The 19,527-nt window shown below is 42.8% G+C and overlaps 1 protein-coding gene across 2 annotated transcripts in view; it reads right to left on the reverse strand.

Moving 5' to 3' along the window:
* Positions 1–12,926, reverse strand: part of LOC108492618 (tropomodulin-2) — a 33,590-nt gene extending 20,664 nt beyond the window's left edge. The window contains exons 1-3 of one of the 2 annotated variants that reach the window (XM_017805137.1): positions 12,830–12,926; positions 2,198–2,406; positions 330–486 (exon numbers count right to left, since the gene is read on the reverse strand). In XM_017805137.1, the coding sequence (XP_017660626.1) occupies positions 330–486; positions 2,198–2,323 (283 nt within the window). In that variant the 5' untranslated portion in view covers positions 2,324–2,406; positions 12,830–12,926. Of the gene's footprint in view, positions 1–329; positions 487–2,197; positions 2,407–12,527; positions 12,590–12,829 lie in introns of those variants that run through there. The other variant, XM_017805135.1, reaches the window with a different exon arrangement.
* Between the last annotated feature and the right edge of the window lie 6,601 nt (positions 12,927–19,527).

The raw sequence follows: 19,527 nt of genomic DNA on the forward strand, positions 1-19,527 counted from the left end.
GGGCACCTTTGTCCATGCTTAACTGCACACAGAGGGATTTGCTGCCCAGGGAGCTGCTGACTGAGCCCTTTGCTGGACTGGAGCCTGTGTGTTCCCACAGCCACTGACAAGCCGTCAAACCTGCCATTGTAACTCCAGAGCAGTCAGACAGACCCCTGTGCAGCAAATAAAACCATCCCTTCAGCTGCTGCCACAACAGCTCCAGGTCTGACTCCTGAGCCTCACCCTGCTCAGTAATAGCCTTCCCCTCTTCTGTCCCAGTGTATTCCACCAAAAAGCTAGGCACCAGACAGTCCATCACTCAACACTGACATGAAGATGGACAGTACCTTTCTTTTCCCCTGTAAATGGCACAAAGTCTTCTCTGTCTTTGTGCTCCAGCGCTTGCTTCTCCAAGTACGAGAGCAGGCGTTCCCTGTCGAAAGGGCCCGTGGCAGCCTTAGTGGTCTGGTCCTTCTGCCGAAATCCCGCTGGAAGCAAAGCATTCTGTGGAGGAGAGGGAGGCAGTTTCACACAGTGCTCCAAATTTCATCTCAATGTTGTCAGTTTTTATGTGCCATCATTCTTTGCATAATGCTCTTTGGTGACAGCAGTAACACACCTTACCTAAATGTAACCATGAAAACCAGTATATTGTTCAGGCTTCTTGATTTACCACCTATTAATATTTTTATGAACCACATTTACAATCACAGCACCAAAGAACTAAGATCAGAGTCCTTTGTGTTACACATAAGACCACAGAGTTTGCAGTCCAGGTAAATCTTTTACACACTTCCTTCTATTCATTTGCTCTTCTTCCTCACCATTTTTCTCTGTCTCATAAGAAACAAAATTCCTTTCATTCTAATGCAGATGTCTCCTGGACTTCAGACATGAATGGCACGCACAGAAAGAGACTGGTAAATGATGTGGACTTCAGCTATTCAGAGTATGAGGAAGCAAGCAGATAAGTCCCACTCTCAACACGTAGCTGTGTGACCCTGTGGTTGCATCTTCATCCCATAACATAAGAAGACACATAAGGCTTCCACGTTTTAGTCCAGGAAATCCACATGTCAGTCCAGAAAAGCCCAGAAAGGAATACAGGTGTGTGGACTTTGCAGTGCACATGTAGTAAAGCCAACGTGTTGAGGATGCCTCAGAATACTTCTGAAACACTTCATCACTGACCAGAACATGCACAGTAAATCTGATCCATGGCAAATATCCAGTGAATTCTGAGTGCATCCAGTGAACTCAAGTCACTAGACATTTTACCTGTGCATGCACAAATAGGTAGTGTGACTCCAATGCACCATGGCCTGTTTAATTTGGTTGGTTGGTGTCCGGTTTTTGATTTTTTTCTGTGTCACCATTTGAGATTCCAGACACTTGAAAATACCAGAAAATACCACTGTAGAAGTGGCAGTAGTGAGGGAAGTGGCAACATGGAGGGAGAGAACAGTAAAGCCCACCCTTAATCTCCAGGTAAATTGGTGTTATAGAACTTAGAAACTATAAATCAATTGTGTTTTTCCAAATTTATTTTGCCTCCAGATTGAACAGATTTTATCTGCCAGTTTACCTGCCAGTTTTCAAACTCCTACATCAGTTTGAATGTTTTGGGGTAGGTACATTGAGAATTCCCAGCACACTTGAGACTGTAACCTTATTATTGTAGGACCAAGTGGTTCTCAGGCCAGAGATCTTTAAATTCTTTGTGAGGGTGTCTTCAAATATCCAAATTATCCTTACTCCCTAGAAAATGACAGTTGTGTAGCTGAATCTTACTTTTCTTAATCATGCCTAAAAATGTTCTCTTCAGCTAAAAATATCTGTGCTGAATGCCACAGTCAACAGATTTCAGAAGTTCAAAAGACTTGATCCTCACAAACATACGTTATGTTTGTTTATTGCTGTGCTCAGAAATAGCAGCCATAAAAAGCTTCTCATTGTGCCGCAGGGTACAAACATGATTAAAGATTTAGATTGCAGACAAGCTCATGTCTAAATAGACAAGGGATAGACAAAGGCTACAGTGACTTGTACCAAAGCAAGGAGCACATCACAGCAGGAATACAACCAAAGTGTCCGTAGCTGAGCTGCTCATACTTTAGGCTACACTGTAACAGAATACAAATAAAAAATGCTGCAGTACGTGGCATTTATAACACGGAACTCTTGAACTATGATCCCCCTGGCCCCCATCACTAACCTCGGGATCAAGGTCATCAAGAACATGCTCTAGCTGCTTCAGTTCATCCTCTGAGAGTTTGCTGAGTATTTCATCTTCATTGATATTCTTGTATTTCTCCAGCTCTTTTCGGAAGGGCAGAGACATGGCTCCTGCTGCACTGCTCCACTGATGCTGCTTGTCAAGATTTCAACCATTCAGGAGTACTGAGCTTCTTGTGGCCTCACTTGCTGTTAACAATAAAGCATTATGAGTATCTCCATTTAGCTGAGAGTCCTAGAAAGCCCACGTGCTCAGAGTCACATTGACACTTTATTAATGAAAACAAAGCAGCAACATGTCCTGGCACAGCAGGGGGGGTGTGGGAAGTGCTGGGGCTGCCTGTGCAGCAGTAGCCATGGAATAGCAAGGATTGGGTGCAGCAGCAGAGAGAAGCTCCAAGAATAGATAAGAAAAACGTTAGGAATTTTCCTTTTCCATTGAAATAAATCTGTTTCATTTAATTTGCTTGCAAACAGCAGTATCTGTTTGCTCTTTTGGCCATAAGCAAAGTGGTAGAGTTACAGACAACAGTCCAGCACTGACAAAAAAGAAACAAAATGTTATGCCTTGAAGTATTCTATCTTATCCCAGCTTTGCTGATGGCTGAAAGCTAACCCACATCATCTGGGATGACCTAAACATCTTTAAGGCTGGTTGTTAGTCTTATTTCAACATGTTGGGTTACACACAATAGCACTTATCATCAAAATAATTCTTGGAGTGAGGACATGCTACTCATAGCTCAGAAGATTATCTGTAAACCAGTCTGCTGCATGGGGCACCTGCAGGTGTTCAAAACACAGCCATGGAAAAAATACGGACTCAGTATTTCACAGACTCTTAGTTTTAAAACTTGAATGTGGTTCCCTATTAGATGATCCCAACTGATCAGGAACAAGAAGTTCTCATTTGCATGGTCACAACAGTCATTGTCATATTATTTGTCATATGACAATATGACAAAGGACTCTCTGTCTTTACTTGCTTTTTTTCTTGTCCAGAACAAATTCTAGAACCAGAATCAGCCTGCAAATGGACGGAGTGAAAGAGAATTAATCTATGATCAGAAACAGCATTATCTGGGGACTTTAATTGTGCTCCAGGCCCTCAAGTCTGCCAGGTTTCCCACAGCAGCACCAGCTCTCTCTGAATTACACAGCTCACTGTGCAGTTTTACAGCTGAGTTTTTGCATTCATGAATTTTGAAGTCATTGTTGATATGGAAACCAACCAACTGGCACCTACGACTGGCTTACGTATCAACCCTAACTCTGATTTCCTCTGACCACGTCCTTAGCAGTCATAAGCTAAAAAAATCCATGTGGGTTCTGTTCTCTTCATATAAGCTGGAAGCCTGATTTTTATTTTTCTTTTATTCAAGATCCAAATGAAAATATTTCATTTACTTAAGAGTTTCACTATTAAAATACTAAATATTAAAACATATATAATTTTTCTATTTATCAAAAAGACTAAAAATCAGTAACCTACAAAAGGGTAAGAGAATAATTAGCAGAATTAAAAATTTGAAAAATCTGGAATTCTATGACTACTGCAAGGCACAATGAGCCTTGACTTGAAACACTTAAACATTCCATTTCAAGAAAAAGCTTTATTTCCCTAACACATTCTCATTTTGTTCCTTATTATTGCTCTGTTTGGTGCTGCTGTTTTCCTGGCATGACATCATCAACAAGCCATTCCAAATGTCAGCATAGAATTCAACCATCCTTTAAACTGTGGGTCTCTTTCAGGAAGTTAGTTGGCATCTGATGTTTCCTGAAGTTACAACAGGTGTGTAATTTTCTTATAATATCAAAATATCATCATATGCAATGAGTGTGAGAGATATTTTGGCCAAAAAAGGTCCAAAAGAGCTACTGTTTTTGTGTACTTGGTGCTTAAAGAGAACACTAGTTTGATATGTGTTTAATCAATACAACTTAACAATACTTGTTAAATACTGAAAGAATTTATTTAAAAGTGATATTTGTGATATTGTGATATTTGTTTAAACTGTAAAAACAAATTGAGCTGCAGCACAACATTCTGTACTAAGGCAGAAGGTGCCTTCTCTAAGTTTCTTTGCATAAACTCATTACAAACATAACATTTCAGCTAGCAGCCATTAACTGAGCTGGAAATTTTCTTTGAGGGGATTAGAGCTTTTTAAAACTATTTAACAGTTTAAATGGTTATTTTATTAGAGTTTAATCACATCCCTGGAAAAGAAAGAAATATAATCCCAAGGTTGGGGTAATTAAATGTTGTTGGAAAAGTAACTAGCGAGAGCACACAACAGTTTCCCTGGCGGAGGGTCAGCAGTTCTGTGGTGCAGAATGCCTGGTACCAGAACCTCTCCCTTGGCTCTCTCCTCAGCACTGCACCATTCAGGCAACACAGCCAGGAATTGTTTTACTGGTATCAGCAAGGCTGTGTTTGTAACAGCTTTTGTTAAAAACTTTGCCAAGCTGAATCCAGGTGCCAGTGGGTAGGTACTGCAGAGTATGGTTTGTGTGCACCAGACACTCTGATTTCTTTGTGAATTGCCTACACGCTCAGCCATAAAGGGAAGATGTGCCAGGAGACACTTTTCAACAGGTGACAGTTCCAATATTGTAAGTGTTTCCTTTTAGTTGTTAGGAACAGAAGGTATCTGACCATGTGCAGCAGAGATACTCCAAAGAGAAACATAAACCCAGATATTACTGATGTATCAGCCTAACTTCCCTCATGGCATGAAGGACTGTATTGGATAACCCTTATTAGATTAGCAGTGGAAGAAACGGAAATCATGCTTTTCTTGCACGCACACATTTGCAACAGAAATTCCCTTGATATTTTCCCTTTCACAACAGAATCCTACTCTTCTGTGACTGAACAAAAGCACAAGACAGTGCCTAGGGAATTTGTTTGTCCGCAATCCCTGTAAGCAGTAAAGCTCTTCTGGAGCTTTCACTCTGCTGAAGAGGCTGCTGCAAGCTCAGCTGAAACGCCTGTTGCTCATGTCCTGGCTTTATGCACTAGACTGACCTTTCACCACAGTCACATTATCAGAAACCAAGGGAATGAGATAAATCCAACAATTCAGCATCATTCAGTGCAGGAAGGAAATGCTGAAGTCTTGATTCACGCACTCGAGAAACTGCTGTCTAATATGTTGATTACGATCTCCACCTTCCTAATTGGATTCCATACTGTTAATTTAGTGTATGTAAACAGGACCATATGCTGCCTGTGTGGCTTCTTACTGTGGCTTGGCTTTTCTGAGTGTGCACATGCTATTTACTTCTTATACATGATATCCACTGGATTTGCTTTGTTATGATCACTGTAAGAAACCATTAGTTAAAAAAGCAATCCTAATCAAGACTCCCTGCTACTGTTATTTTGAACATACCAAAGCAGATCAGGTGTCACGCAGTTGAAGGGAGATGTCCAGTCTAACTGCAGAGGAAATGTGCTGTTGAATGTTACACTGTATCAGGGACAACGGGGGAAGCGGAATGAAGGACCATGGGTAAGACTGTGGGGTTTCCTTCACATTTACAGGGAAGTGTGAAAGAGGAGATTAAGGAACGGAAGAACACAAATCCCATCTCTTTTTCTGCATTTAGTTTCAGTATGGAGCATCGTAGTTTCCCATGGGCCTGAGTCCCCACTCTTACACAGCAAAGCACTCTGCTGGGTGCCCAAAAGGTGAAATCTGTGCTGATTCCAGATAATGCAGAACCGTGAGAGGCAGCATTTCTGTTTAACCACATACTACTTTTAAATCTTTGTGGAGCACAGAGGTTTCACAGTGAACTTCAATGAACCCACTGCTATATTTTTAATTTTGTTTCCTTTTAAAGAAAGAAATACATATGGTTTTATTTGGGGCAGCTTCGTCACATATGTCAACATCAGGATTTGAAATGTGTTTCCAAAGAGAAAAAGGGTGTCATTAGTCAGCCTGCATAAAATCATTATTGCTCTATGTAGTCAACACCTGCTGTGATATAACTCCTCTATACCTTGCCATGTTCCATAAGTACTTTTTTGTTATCCTTATACATTTCTGAAAGGGCTTTCTAGAGTAGCTAGGCTGTAGTTTCCACTGATATCATGACACTGTCATAATTTTCTGTTGCTGATAAGAGATGTTTCTTTCTGAGAGTGAATCAGTCCTCTGCTGAATTAATGTTGACTGTCAGAGCGGTCCCACTCACATTTGCTCAGATTCCTTGGGAAGTGTTGGGACAACCTGAACTACAGAGCCTTCTACGGACCAGCAGCTACAAAGGCACTTTAGACTCTTGCTGTCAAAACACAACCTGTACACTTACAGAAACATCATGTCTCTGGGTTCTGTAGAAATGAGAATACCGTGATACCGATGATATGAATTTTGAGCTTTTGATAGCGTGTACAAGCTAAGAAAGAAGCTGCTTGGCAATGTGCATTTATGATGTATAGGGAGATGTGCTGAATAGGAAGTATCTAACACAGTTCTTTGCATTTTTATTGGGAAAAAAATACCTTTTTATAATCAGATTTGAGAAATTGTTCTCATTTTTTCAGATCATTACAAGTGATCTTTAGAAAGGAAATCCTGCTGCACGATCTGCTTCAAACTATCTCCCTAACCACAGTGGTGGATATTTGTGTTTTGAAAAACAGTTGTGAAACTGATCTGTAAATGTGGAAAAATTCTTCCCTTTATTTAAACAGACTGAAGCAGCTAAACGTGGAATTAATCCCAAGTTAAATTGATACGGGACCAAATAAATAGGATTGGGGCCATTATGATTAAGAGCCGTGTTTGTGCAACACAAGCAGATGCTCAGCAGAAGGAGGATGATTGTCCTGCACTGTCCAAGCAGTGGAATGCTTCCACCAATACATTTAATCAAGTGCCAGATAGGGAACCTCTCTGCTTTCCAGGAATGGCTATGGAAAATAAGTCTGGGCAGTTGAAAGCTCAAACTTAAAAAAAAAAAAAAAAAATTAGAAATACTCCATTGTTTGACATGGAAATAAGGTTCCTTTTTAATTTTTATACTTAAAATGCAAGACTAATGTACCAGTGTACTTTCCAACCATGAATATATGGGAGATGTATACTCAAGAGATCATGTTTTGAGGTAGGAGGTTCAGAAATCTCAGAAAAGTTAGAAAGAACACATTAGGGCCATCACAGCATACAGGTGTGACAGGAACATAGAGGGAAGCATTATGGAACTGAGTTCTGTGTGGGTAGGATGAAAACAGTATTAGCTACAGGTCCTGATGCAGACACAGTAGACATGTCAAAGGAACTCACATAGGTAGCAAATGGAAGAGAGACCTGTAAAGAATTTGGTCTTCTAGAATTCCCCAACTTTTCTGTCTACTTCCCCCCCAAAAAAACTTCTGCAGAACTCCACCATAAGAAGCACTGAACTGTTCCAGTTTAGTCACCTTTTCTAACTCTTTTCCATTCATGACACAGCATGGTCACTTGGTGGATCAAAGCAAACAACCTGTTTGAGGTTCCATAGAACTGGATTCTTCAAGAGCGTGTCTAGGGCTGGTGGGGAGCACACTCAGTTGCACTTGGCACTGAGCTCAGTGCTGGGAGAGCTGTGATGTGGCCAGATCTCTTCTATTCCCAGACTAGCTTGCCATCTTTTGTCATCCTGTAGCAAAGAATCCCTAAAAATCCTTGTATATTTAAAATGCTGGTTTTTTCCAGGGCTAATGCAGGGTTATTTCTTGTTCTGTTCCTAGCAACTGGTTTAGTCCTACACAGAGACCAGTGAATAATCAACAATTATGTTGTCCTAATACTAGACTAGGCCTGAACTTTTAAGATAATCATACAGAATCAGAAACCCCACTTCATAATTGGATGAGCCCTTCTGAACCTTGGTAATGCTTATGCCACTCTGTCGTTTACATTACAGTTGGCTTCCTAATTGGAGGACTGATAATTTCCATGCAAATAAAATGTGAGACATCAATTCACTTTAATGGGAGTTCAGACATGCCCTTTATAAGAAAATAACTATCATGTATATTGCAAAATTATCCATATGAATGTACTGTTATTTATAGAAGACATAAAGGGATGTACTCCCTTTGATTCAGATAACATGAAAAGGTTTTCAGTGGTGATTAAAGAAAGATGAGACATTAATGCTTCTCCTACTGATGCAAAATAATGTTATGTAATAACTAATTTCTGATTGTTTCTAAAATAACATTAGTGGTATTACTCATAAGCATTCAAAACATGAAACTGAGTCCTGGGAAGGAAGTATTCTTTACAGTGCCTGATGAATTTGCAATTTGTTCCTAGGTATCATCATATTTTTAGATCATAACCATTAGAATTGTTCCCATACAAAAATGATGACAAATTATACAGCGACCATATGATGATTTAAGCCAGTCTTACTCAATAAAAGCAACCTTTAAATCACTCAATTCCTACCCACAGGAAGAGGATGACAGAATGAACATAAGCACTGCGGATATCAATGGAACTGTTTGTGGTGTTCTGACACTCCAGTGATGTATCTAGTATAGGAAATGGAAAAGACCAGACACCTGTCTGTCTGTCGGGTCTCCTGCAGATGAAGACTCCCCTTTGCTTTTAGAAGGGTAAAGTTTAGTTATAAAATAATGAAACAATCTTTCTGCTCACGGCAACAGTAATTTTGTGGAACTGGAAGGTAGGTTTCTTCCGTTTTTAGAACTCCAGTGATGATTTGAAAATTTGTGCAAGGTTAATTAGTTTTTCTAAAATAAAAACATAACACAGTTACTGTCTGAAACTGAGGGTGGTGTGAAGTGCAAGGCTGAAAATCCTGCAGAACAGAGTCTTTTTATACAGACAAAATAGACTATGAAGTGGCGGCTCCACCCACAATTTGTCATCTATAAACTCCACTCTGATGTGAACAGAACACCCTCCCGCTGAGCTGTACTGCTGGTGGTCAACTAACAGCCCTTGGATGAGACTGGAAGTGTCCATTTGACAGCAACTGGAAGAAAAGGGCCTCATTATCTTCTGTGAGACATCAACGACATTTCAGCCTCCTTCAATAACTACCAGACTCTGCAGGTTTGATTCTGCAGCCGGGTGCTGATTTACCTTGGAACAAGAGGCTGTACCTGCCCTGGTCAGCAGAGTCGCAGAGCAGACGTGCTCCCAGTCTGTGACACAGCAGCCCATGGCTCTGCAGCCCCCAGATGAACACAGACCATGCCCATTACAGTAACAGCTGTGATGTTTACAAGGTGCTGTTTTTATCCAGTTCAGTCTCCCAGACTGTGTCTTATGTAAAGAACTATAGTTCTGTAAACAGCACATCCACCAAGAATGCAAAGCAAAGCACACATTGGGGTATCAGTTATCTGCAGCTTTGTACAAAGGCATCCTGGGGAAGCCAAAGGCCAGGGTCTGATATCCTCATTGATCAATCACATTTACATGGAAACAACGGTTGTTGTGCCTTAAACACCATCAGCCACATGACAGCCTTTCCATGGCCCTGTCAGGGGAAAGAAATGCCTTGTTTAAGGTCAAATGGGAAGTCTGTGGCAAGACAAGGAATTGAACCATCTTTCAAGTGTCAAGCACTGGACAGCTTTTCCTTTGGTTATGGGTCCCTTCTTCCACAGACAGTCTCATTCACTGAAGTGGATCTTTTAAATGAACAATATTTGCCAAGCAAAAACACAGCAGAGAGAGACCCAAAGGGAAGGTAAACAGCATATACTACTGACCACAGAACTAGGATCCTTAATAATGATCACTGGTAGGTACTTTCTATAAAAACTTCTTTCTGCATCTTTCCCAAGCTGTTTTTTTCTTTTTACAATGTACAGAGACATTGTAACTACCTTACATTTTTTGCATTTTAGCTATAAACCAAAGCCAGAAGCCATCCCTGATGTGCACATCCTGATAGCTGAAGCAACGAACAGGAGAATAAATTGTACCTGGAAACAGACTTTTTATTTTTACAACAAAATAGATCAGGCCAGCCCTGGAAAAGACAACACTAGTGTTTGTTTTCCACATGTTGGAAACATTGATAGGAAAAAAGGACACTGGGTACTATTAACAAGAGTATTGTTCCACCTGTGCTGCCAACAGAGAGCAAGCGGTGTGCTACCTTTTTGTCACTGTTCTCAGATTTCCCTATTTTTGCACAGCAGCTGGACTTTCAGTCCCAGCTGCTCTTTGAAAGAAGGATTTAAAAACTGTTTAAAAAAAGTTTACAGAGTTTTGTGGCACCAAATAATGGTGGTCAAACTCCACTGTTAAACAAAAGTCACTGCTACACTTGTGTGCTGTGGTCAGTAAACAGAACATAGACATTCACCCCAGTATTAACCCACCACATGCAAATACCTGTGGCTACAGGATGCTACCTGGAGCCTCCCAGTGCAAAATCCTGCACAGCCACCTCAGCCTCAGTCAAAAGGGTACTCAATTACAGGAAGGCACCAAACTATGAGCTTCAATAATACAGGAATGCTACCAAAAAAAAACAACCCTAAAGCAGATTCGTAACAGCAGAAATGTTGTCTACTGCAGAAATGCTTGCCAGAAGTTGTAAATACTGGAAATAATAATAATTTTGCAAAGAAAGAAAAGTTATGCAACAAGAGAGCAAAGGGCACTATTTTGAACAAAATTATTTAGGTTATCAAGACGAGAGAGGCTACTGGCTAAGTTCAGACAAATACAGCCAAGCTGGATGAGTGGGAAAAGAGACACATGTGGAATTAAGGTTGGTGAAGTCACTAAAATAACTCGCATAACCATCTTCATTTTTTTACAGAGTAGTAAAAATTTAAATATATCCATAGTGGAAACCAGTTAAGAGCTGTACAGCAAAGAGCACCACAGCAAAAGCAGGCAGGCTGTTAGGCAGCAAATGAGTGCAGAATAATGCATAAAAGACTGCAATATCGATAGCATAACTCAGTGAGACACTGCCATGCATCCCTGAGTATGAGTTTATTTTTCTAATAATTGTATCCCTTGCATAGAACTAGAGGGTGTGATCCCTGCAGTACTAGGTCAGTTGGTCCCAGGTGTTTCTTTCCCATTACATGTTCCTATCTCCAAGAGTGGAGGGCAGAACAGAGGAAGTTCAAGGGCAATTTCTTAGAATAATCAGTTAATGAAAAGCTTTCATATGACAAGAAATTGAAATACTGCATCTATTTACTACAAATAGGCTACTCAGTAACTTGCTGAATATTTCCTCTACTGAACACTGTCAAAAGTATAGATCTATACAGTGTACCATTCATGGTATAAAAATATAATTGCTTCTTCCAATTATTTTTAAACTGATATTTGATATCATTACATTTCTGGATTTCTTTCTTCATTAATGATGTCAAACTGTTTCTTTCATAAGTTTATGTTATTGATAAGCTCAGGATGGTCACATGAATCTAACCAGTTATCATTGATTTTTTGGTATTTATAGTCCTCAGATTTCTCTACAGGTTTCTCATCGATCAACTGTGGATTTTTACTCTGGCAAAAGAAATTACCCCAAAGCTTCCATCAAAGCAAAACCCCTTGAATTAGGCCACCCTGATATTTTTTTATTTAGAAGATGACAAAACAGGGCATGTGTGATATCTAATGTAAATATGCAGGGGTTTAGGACACATTTTGCATCTCAAGACCTTGGAAATGCTATTAAATTCCCTAAATCAGCATCCTGTTCCCGAACCTGTCGTTGGCCCGTTTATTCTGACCTGCTCCCCGGCCGCCGAGCAGAACCACCCCCCGCCGGTCCTGCCGTATATCTGACATACAAAAGACAGATCTCCAAGGAGGGACAGCTCATCTTCATGTACAAAAAAACCCACCTCCTTTTCTTATTTTATTAAACCGCTCCATCTGATTTCTGTCATTTCACGCCCGGCGCGAAGGATGCGAGCGCTCCGCAATAAACACGCACGCATTGCCCTGGAAGGCGCTCGGGGAAAGCCGCCTCCGCCGAGCCCCGGGCGTGGCGGGGCCGCCCGGCCGATCCCTCCGTGCCCCGCATTCCCAGGACGGTTCCCGGCGGCGATTCCGCGGCCGCGGGTGGGGTCGGGCCGGGACCGGCCGCATCCGAACCCCGCGCCGGGGATGCTCCGCCACACGCCGCCGCCCCGCCGTGCCCATGGCATCGCTCCGCTCCGATTCGCACCGCTCCGCATCTCTCCGCTCCCCGCCCGCTCCGCATCGCTCCGCTCCGCAGTGCGCGGAGCCCCGCGGGGCCGCCCGCGGGCGATGCCCCGCGCCCCGCCCGGGCCGCCTTACCCCGCGGTGTGTCCGGCCCGGCCGCCGCTGCCTCCGCGCCCCTCCGCGCCCCGAGCCCAGCGCCCGCGGCGGCAGGTGGGTGCCCGGCGCGGCGGCTGCGCACCGCCGGCCTGCCCTGCCGGGCACCATGGGACTCGTAGTCCGGCACCACCGGCCCCGACAGCGGCAGCGGCAGCGCTGCCAGCCCCCGCCAGCGCCAGCTCCGCCAGCAGCATCCCTCCTGCCCCCACCTTCTTGGTCCCCCCACCCTCTCTCAGCCCTTTCCGCCTCTGTCTGCTCCAAGCCTGCAGGTGGAATCCCACCTAACCCATATCCGCGACAGGTTTATTCCCCTTCGCCTTTGGCTTGGCGTAATGCAGCCGCAGCCTTGCCCCTCTTCTGGGTGGCCCGTGAAAACAGACTGTGGCTTGGATGCTCTGCCCCCTGCAGCCACCGCCCCTGCCCCACGCACATCTCTAAGCAGTTCCGCACTCGCTCCTTGCACGCCGTGCACGGCCTCACCAGGAGATGCGCTGGTCAGTTCTGGGCGCACGTGTAGGCAGCCGACCCCTAAGAACGTGATTTGCTTCTCTCACACACCCGCTGCAAACTGAGCCAGCCAAACAGGGCCTGCACCGGCCCTCACCCTGCTCCAAGATGTGTTGCCCCAGGGAGTCAATTACGGAGTGGAGGGTGCTGCCCTCTGAGATCATTTTGATGTTTTTCCTTCATTCTTTTAATTAGTGTTGACAATTCGATTTATATTTGTTCTATTAATCTATACTAAAGTTGACCATTGGTCAAAATTATATGTAGTATGATTTGAATGTACCACTAGTAATTAAGTTTGTCCATAATTTAATCTATCAGAATGTTTTCTCTGGATGCTGAGATTTAGTTGAACTGAGGCCATTGGTTCTGAGCACTAAGTGATGAGTCACCAGCAGCAGAAAAGCTGTTCCCATGACTGGGATGTCTTTAAATTTCGTGACACATTGGCAGGAAAACAAGACATTGCCTTGTTAAGAAGCAGATGCTGCACCAGAGATGAATTTTCCTGTGGAGAAAAAAGAAAAAAAAGTACACCTAGGAAATACAATGCCTTCACTCCACAACCTGACAAATACCCCAGGTCTCTGTAGCAAGACTTACAGCAGAAGAATCAGATTTATACCATGGGCATTTTGCCACTGCTGCTCAGGAAAACACCTGTATTCACAATAATGAGCAGAGTGCAGAAAGATGCTCCAAGCTGCAATTATCTGCTTGCAGCCTCATTGCCTCAAAATTCTTGTGAAATGGGATATCCAGGCATCGGTTAACATCCAAAATATTAGATCAACAGAAATGGAAAATAATCAGATCCATTTATTCCACAGTCTTCCAGTCTTCCCTTTCTTTCTCTGCCTTAAAGCATTCAAAGACAACAGGGTTTGCATCAGTACCAGAAGCATCAGGGAAGCTGAACCAAATTGCTTTGAAATCTGCTGCTCTGTAACCTGGTGGCTCAGGCTGAAGAGGAATTTGTTGGTTTGGTGTTGGGGTTGAAGCTTCCCTGCAAACAGGGCTCATTCAGACATGAGACAGAGAAATGTGGATTTAATTATTGGCATGGATTAAAACCAAATCTTTTGGGATATTATCTAGGTCTGTAGGATCAGGGCTTGAATGAGTCATAATTATATAAATACTGGGAAAGGGAAATGTATACTATCAACAAAGAGCGAAAGTTAACTTGGAGTGTTTGTATTTTGATAAACTTCTGCAAGTTTTTTCTCTCAGATTTTCCTGTCACGCCTTAAAATGTATTTATTAAGTTGAAACTCTTTCTCAGTTGATGTGAATGGGAAGAACCCCTCCCATACTGACTTCTCTGTTTGCGGTTACCTTGTATCTGCTGACAAATTCACTTCATATTAATTTCTGTTAGAAATGTAACAATCTAAGACCTCTGCAAGAAGTGGAGAGTTAGGCTGAAGTCAAGGCTCTGCTCTTCTTTGGCTGTGGTTTCGTGTTTCTTCTTTCCTTATACCTCATGCAATCAAACTTGCAATCAAAAAATTAGAAACATGATCAGTCTTTGTCTAAGAAAAGGCATAGGTTGCCTATATTCATGAGAAATACAGGCAAAAATATACATGGTAAATAGATTAAATGTAGATGAACACAATATACATGTTTACTCACATGTATAGGAATAACATTCTCCTTAAAATCACAGCATATAAAGGGTAAAACCATATCACACTTCAGTCTTGTGTTCAGAGTGTGTGCTCTAAGTAATCTTTCATTCTTCCCAAACTGCAAAATTAAAAGACAAATGTATTCAATACAATTCATGGATCTGAGCTATATCCCATGTCTGGGCTACACGATGTCCCATTTATGGGCTATGCCTGCTGTGATACATTTACATCAGATGACTGTGGCCACCTTCACTGAGCATATTTCCCACGTGTGGGACTTCCAGGCTATCAGCCTGAAAGGACATCTGAGAGGGCAGGATAAGGCTCCCAGCCAGTTCTTTTTCCCTGGCAGGGACTTCTGCACAACATTTTGCCCATCTAGGCTTTTATGTATTACCAAATTTATGTACTTGACTTGTTGAAAGAAGCACAGTGTCAGAGTGAACATCCTAAGGACACAACATACATGAGGACAACTATTCTAGAAAAAAATTGGCTCCACTCTGGGGGATGCCTTCAAGAACCAGGGTCCTGTGGATCCCAAAACAATGTATTTCCTGGCTCAGCCTTCCCTTTAACCAGTGACAATTTGGTTAAGAGCCTCTGTATGGTGAATGCAATGTAGAGGTTTGGCATTTTCCCAACGCTGCCTAAACTGAGCTTACTGCGGGCAGGTTACAACAGTAAATCATTAACTGGGGCACCCTAAAGCAAATTTTAGCTCACTGGACTATTTGTAGCCAAAATGTGGTCAGTTCTTTTAAATTGTTTGTTGTAATTCTTTTTAATAAAAAAAAACAAACAGAGGGGCTGTTGTGATTTTTTCATCTGGTTTCTTTATAACACAGCTTGTAAGACTTTGTTTAATTAATTCCTGCTAGAGCTGGGGCTTGTGTTTTAGACAAACATCTGGACCCGATTACTGTGTTGTGCATGTTTTGATCTCTTCCCTTAAAGACCAGCTGTTGATCAAATTCAGCAACCTGTATATAAAACCTCTTGGTTCAATGCCTGATCAGCAAATTCAGACCCAGGGTAGAGATACAACTTACTGAGTTGAGGCGACACTTCTGAAATGGCTGTGAAAAAGAAGCAATGTAAGTAGTCAGTCCCAGTTCATAAGCGCTTCATGGATCAGGCCTTAAAATGTCAGCCAGCAGCATTTCAACTGGTTAGCCCCCAACTATATTTAGGTTGGAATTTTTTAATTGCATTGCTTTGACAGTTAATAGGATTTTCTTGGACTGTTTTATAAGGCAAAGCACAGTAATATATTAAATAACACTAACTACAAGTCATTTGTTGTTTCACCCAAACTTGATTTCTGCAAAATGTTCTATATCCTTAGTACTATAAATCCTGAAGAAATGCATTTGGATTTGTACACTGCATTTGCCATGGTAGTAACAATAATAATAAATACTTCATCTGTACCAATTAATTTGCAGCAGCAGATGTCAAATTGAACCACAATTTCCATTTTGCAGATGTGGAAAGTGAGACACAGAACAGATGGTTATTTTAAGCCTGGGGCCCGCTTGGTGCTCATGCCATTGGGGACAGGAACACGGTTAAAGGCTGAAAGGTGGAAGGAATTGCCCAAGGACATAACAAAACCACTGCTGACCCTGGGTCCAGACCTCAGCACCTCACCACCGTCTGTACCCACCTTACAGAACTATGCACCCCTGCTCTGCTCCAGGCAGCATGCTCGAAAGTGTGCTTTGGGTTGGCTCACACTTCCCTGGAGTAAAGGCAACATGACTTCTACTCCATCTACTGAGATACAGTGGCTTCTCCACCCACCCCAGTTCTGCTGTCTGTCCTGGTGTGAGAAGGAGACTTTGGAGGCACAGGCCAGCTCTCTCCACCTCCTTTACAGTGTCCCATTTAAAGTGGTTTGCTCCTCAGAAGGGAGCAGGAGCCAAAGAGATATTGTAGTCCTCTCTTTACAGAGTCTGTGAATGTTGAAGACCTTTCTGCTTCACCTCCTTCTCCATGAACGGATCTGCAGGACAACTTGTTCTTTATCTAAAGAGCCTGGGGTCTGGCAAAGGCCGACTGCAGCTGATCAGTATGCACTGGGGAAGTTTCTTATACCACATGTTTCTTTTATACAGCCAGTTCACAGAGAATTGGGTCATTTTGGGTATGTGTAAATGGTCTTAGCGGTGCACTTGAGAAACAAACCCCTGTGAGGTGTGTTCCCACACGCTGGGCAGAGCACATTTAACAGGGCTTAGAATGCTGTGAGTCTGATGGTCAGTGCTTAAGCTTGTCTCCAGACACGCCTCAGCTAGGCTGGTCTGGGGCTGGCCACAAGGCAGCCATCTGCAAGAGGAGGGAAAAATTCCCAAACACAGGTAGGTAGCTACCCCTGTGGCCTCCTACCAAAGGCTGTACAAGCCAGCCTGCTCATGGGAATGTGCTCATCTTAACCCTTCATGGCAGAACATAAAGTTCTCCAAGTGTTAGGGTTGTGTCTCAAGAGAACCAGGACTGAACCGTGTCCTTCTTTGCTGCCACTGGAAGAAGTATGATTTCCTCAGTCATAATTTGTTTCAATCTGAGTTTGGCCACTCTCATAAAAAAAAGATATATAGGATAGAGGGTCAGGCATCGCTTTTTATTATCATCTACTTTACTGACAATATCCTTCCTGTCTATATCCTGTGTGAATTCCCCAGACAGGAAGATATTTCTCTCTCAAGACATATACTTTGAACCAACGTGCTTAATTTGTACCACATCATCACTGTAGATAGTAAATATATTATGATTTAATCAGTTTAGGATTATGTCTGAGGCTCTGGATGCTCCTTTCCTGCTGTGCACAGCTCAGCTCAGTGAACAGCAGTGAGGAAGCTCCATGCTGCATCCGCTCTTGCTGTGCATGTGCATTATTTCAGCACCAGTGGAAGTTCCACTGCTGTCCAGGTCTTCTGTGTCTTTCCAGTTTTCATATTTGCAACACTTTCTTCAACGATGTAAGATTGTTTTAAATTGTATTCCAGCCCTTGAAAAAGAAAGCCCTCTACTAATCCTGTTGAGAACATTATGTTTGCCCTCTGATGCAGACGTTGGTCTGTCAGCCTGGAAACCACCAGCCTTCTAATGACTGGAGGGTTATGAATCTACTGCTGAGCATTTGCAGAAGTGCTCTTGTGGTTATAAAAGTGCCTCTTTATTCACCCATGGTGCCAGAAGGGCTCAGCATGGCTTTGTGAGTCTCTTGCCTCACAAGGGAGAATCTCACAGTGGTCAAAAGCCCATCACCTGCTGACCGCCCCCAGCCTCCTCCTTTGTGTGCACTGGGAGCTTCTTCCTTTGAAGAGAAGCACTCTCAGGTGGTTCAGCCCAACAAGTAAGGACTGTTCCATTTGAAGTTTGCACAAATTTGATTTTAATATAATTTATTTGTCTCAAAGTTAATAAGAGCCTCACCAATGACTTCAGCACAGTCAGGACTTTGCAAACTATCTTTAAGAAATGTATTAGCCATAAGTTATCAGAATTTAAAATATTTTAAATAAACTTTTAAATAAGATTGTTGATGTATGATACCTTACACTCTATATATCTTATGGAAATCTTGGCACTACTGAAGCAGACAGCAGAACTCACACTGATGCCCATGGGGCCAACATTTCACCACCAATTTCTTTTCCCAAATCTGCCAAGAGTTTTCAGTGACTCTGAAAAAATCAGAACCTCAGCATTACCTACTGTGTAAGCCTGGGAATCATTTTTTCTCTAGGGTACAGCAGTATTGTAGCACCCTTGATATCTGGAAAATGCAGGTTCAAACTGCTGTGTCTGAACTAATTAATGACTATTGCTTATCATTTTCATGCTACAAATGCCTTATTCTGAAGGCAGGAATGGCAATGCCTACAAGGATAGTTACTCAACAGTTTCTGTTGTAAAATCCTATTTTCTGTTGTGTTGCCAGAACTTAGCCATTCAAGTAGCACATACCAGACAACTGCCTTAATTTTAACTATTGTGGTTTTTTATTTATTTTGAAGTTTCCAACATTGAGATAAGAACTCACAGTAAAATAACCAGACCTCTGAAAACTGGTGCCTGTGAGCAGCTCCAGCTTTCATGTAGACTGAAATTTGGCAGAGAACAGACTAAATCAAGTTAAATTTTCACTTTTCTCAAGACAACCTGTACAGATTTCTTTCACATTATAAACATTAAACAATCGTACACAGACAGTGTTTACTACACACGGTGTTTACTAGCGCATGGTATTTGATAACTGAAACGCCAAAAATTCAATGAGCACACAGCAGAGCCTGAGTGGGCTTGGGCTCCACCTGCTTCGTGCCAACAGGAGCAGGAGAAGCCACCGTGTCCCTGTAAATGCTCCTTTTGTCCGTCAGGGAGAGACAGGACATTGAACGCAACCACAGCCTGGAGGGAAAAAGCTGCATGTTTCGAATACAGAAAAAGCAAAATGTGGGCAGAGGTGAAGACCTGAAGGGGCCAAATGAAGGAAGAAGAAGCAACAAGAGAGATCTGCAAGGATGCGTGAAGGCACACAGGAGTTTGCCCCCGCTGGCAGCGCACACGCTGTGCCCGGTTGGGAGGTGCTGCCACACACACCTACGAGCACGGGGTGGTTTGGGTTGGAAGGGATCCTACAGACCACCTCGATCCAACCTCCCTACACCTTCCCCAGCGCAGCCTTGCCCGACCCCACCATGCCGGGCCCTATCCGACCCCACCATGCCGGGCCCTGTCGCTCCCCGGGCCGGGCCCGGTGCTCGGGGGCGGGGCCCGCTCCCTGAGGCCCCGCCCCGAGCCCGCGCCTGCGCCCGCGGCCG

Source organism: Lepidothrix coronata, unplaced genomic scaffold (assembly GCF_001604755.1).
Source record: "Lepidothrix coronata isolate B3197 unplaced genomic scaffold, Lepidothrix_coronata-1.0 Scaffold11, whole genome shotgun sequence".
NCBI lineage: Eukaryota > Metazoa > Chordata > Aves > Passeriformes > Pipridae > Lepidothrix > Lepidothrix coronata.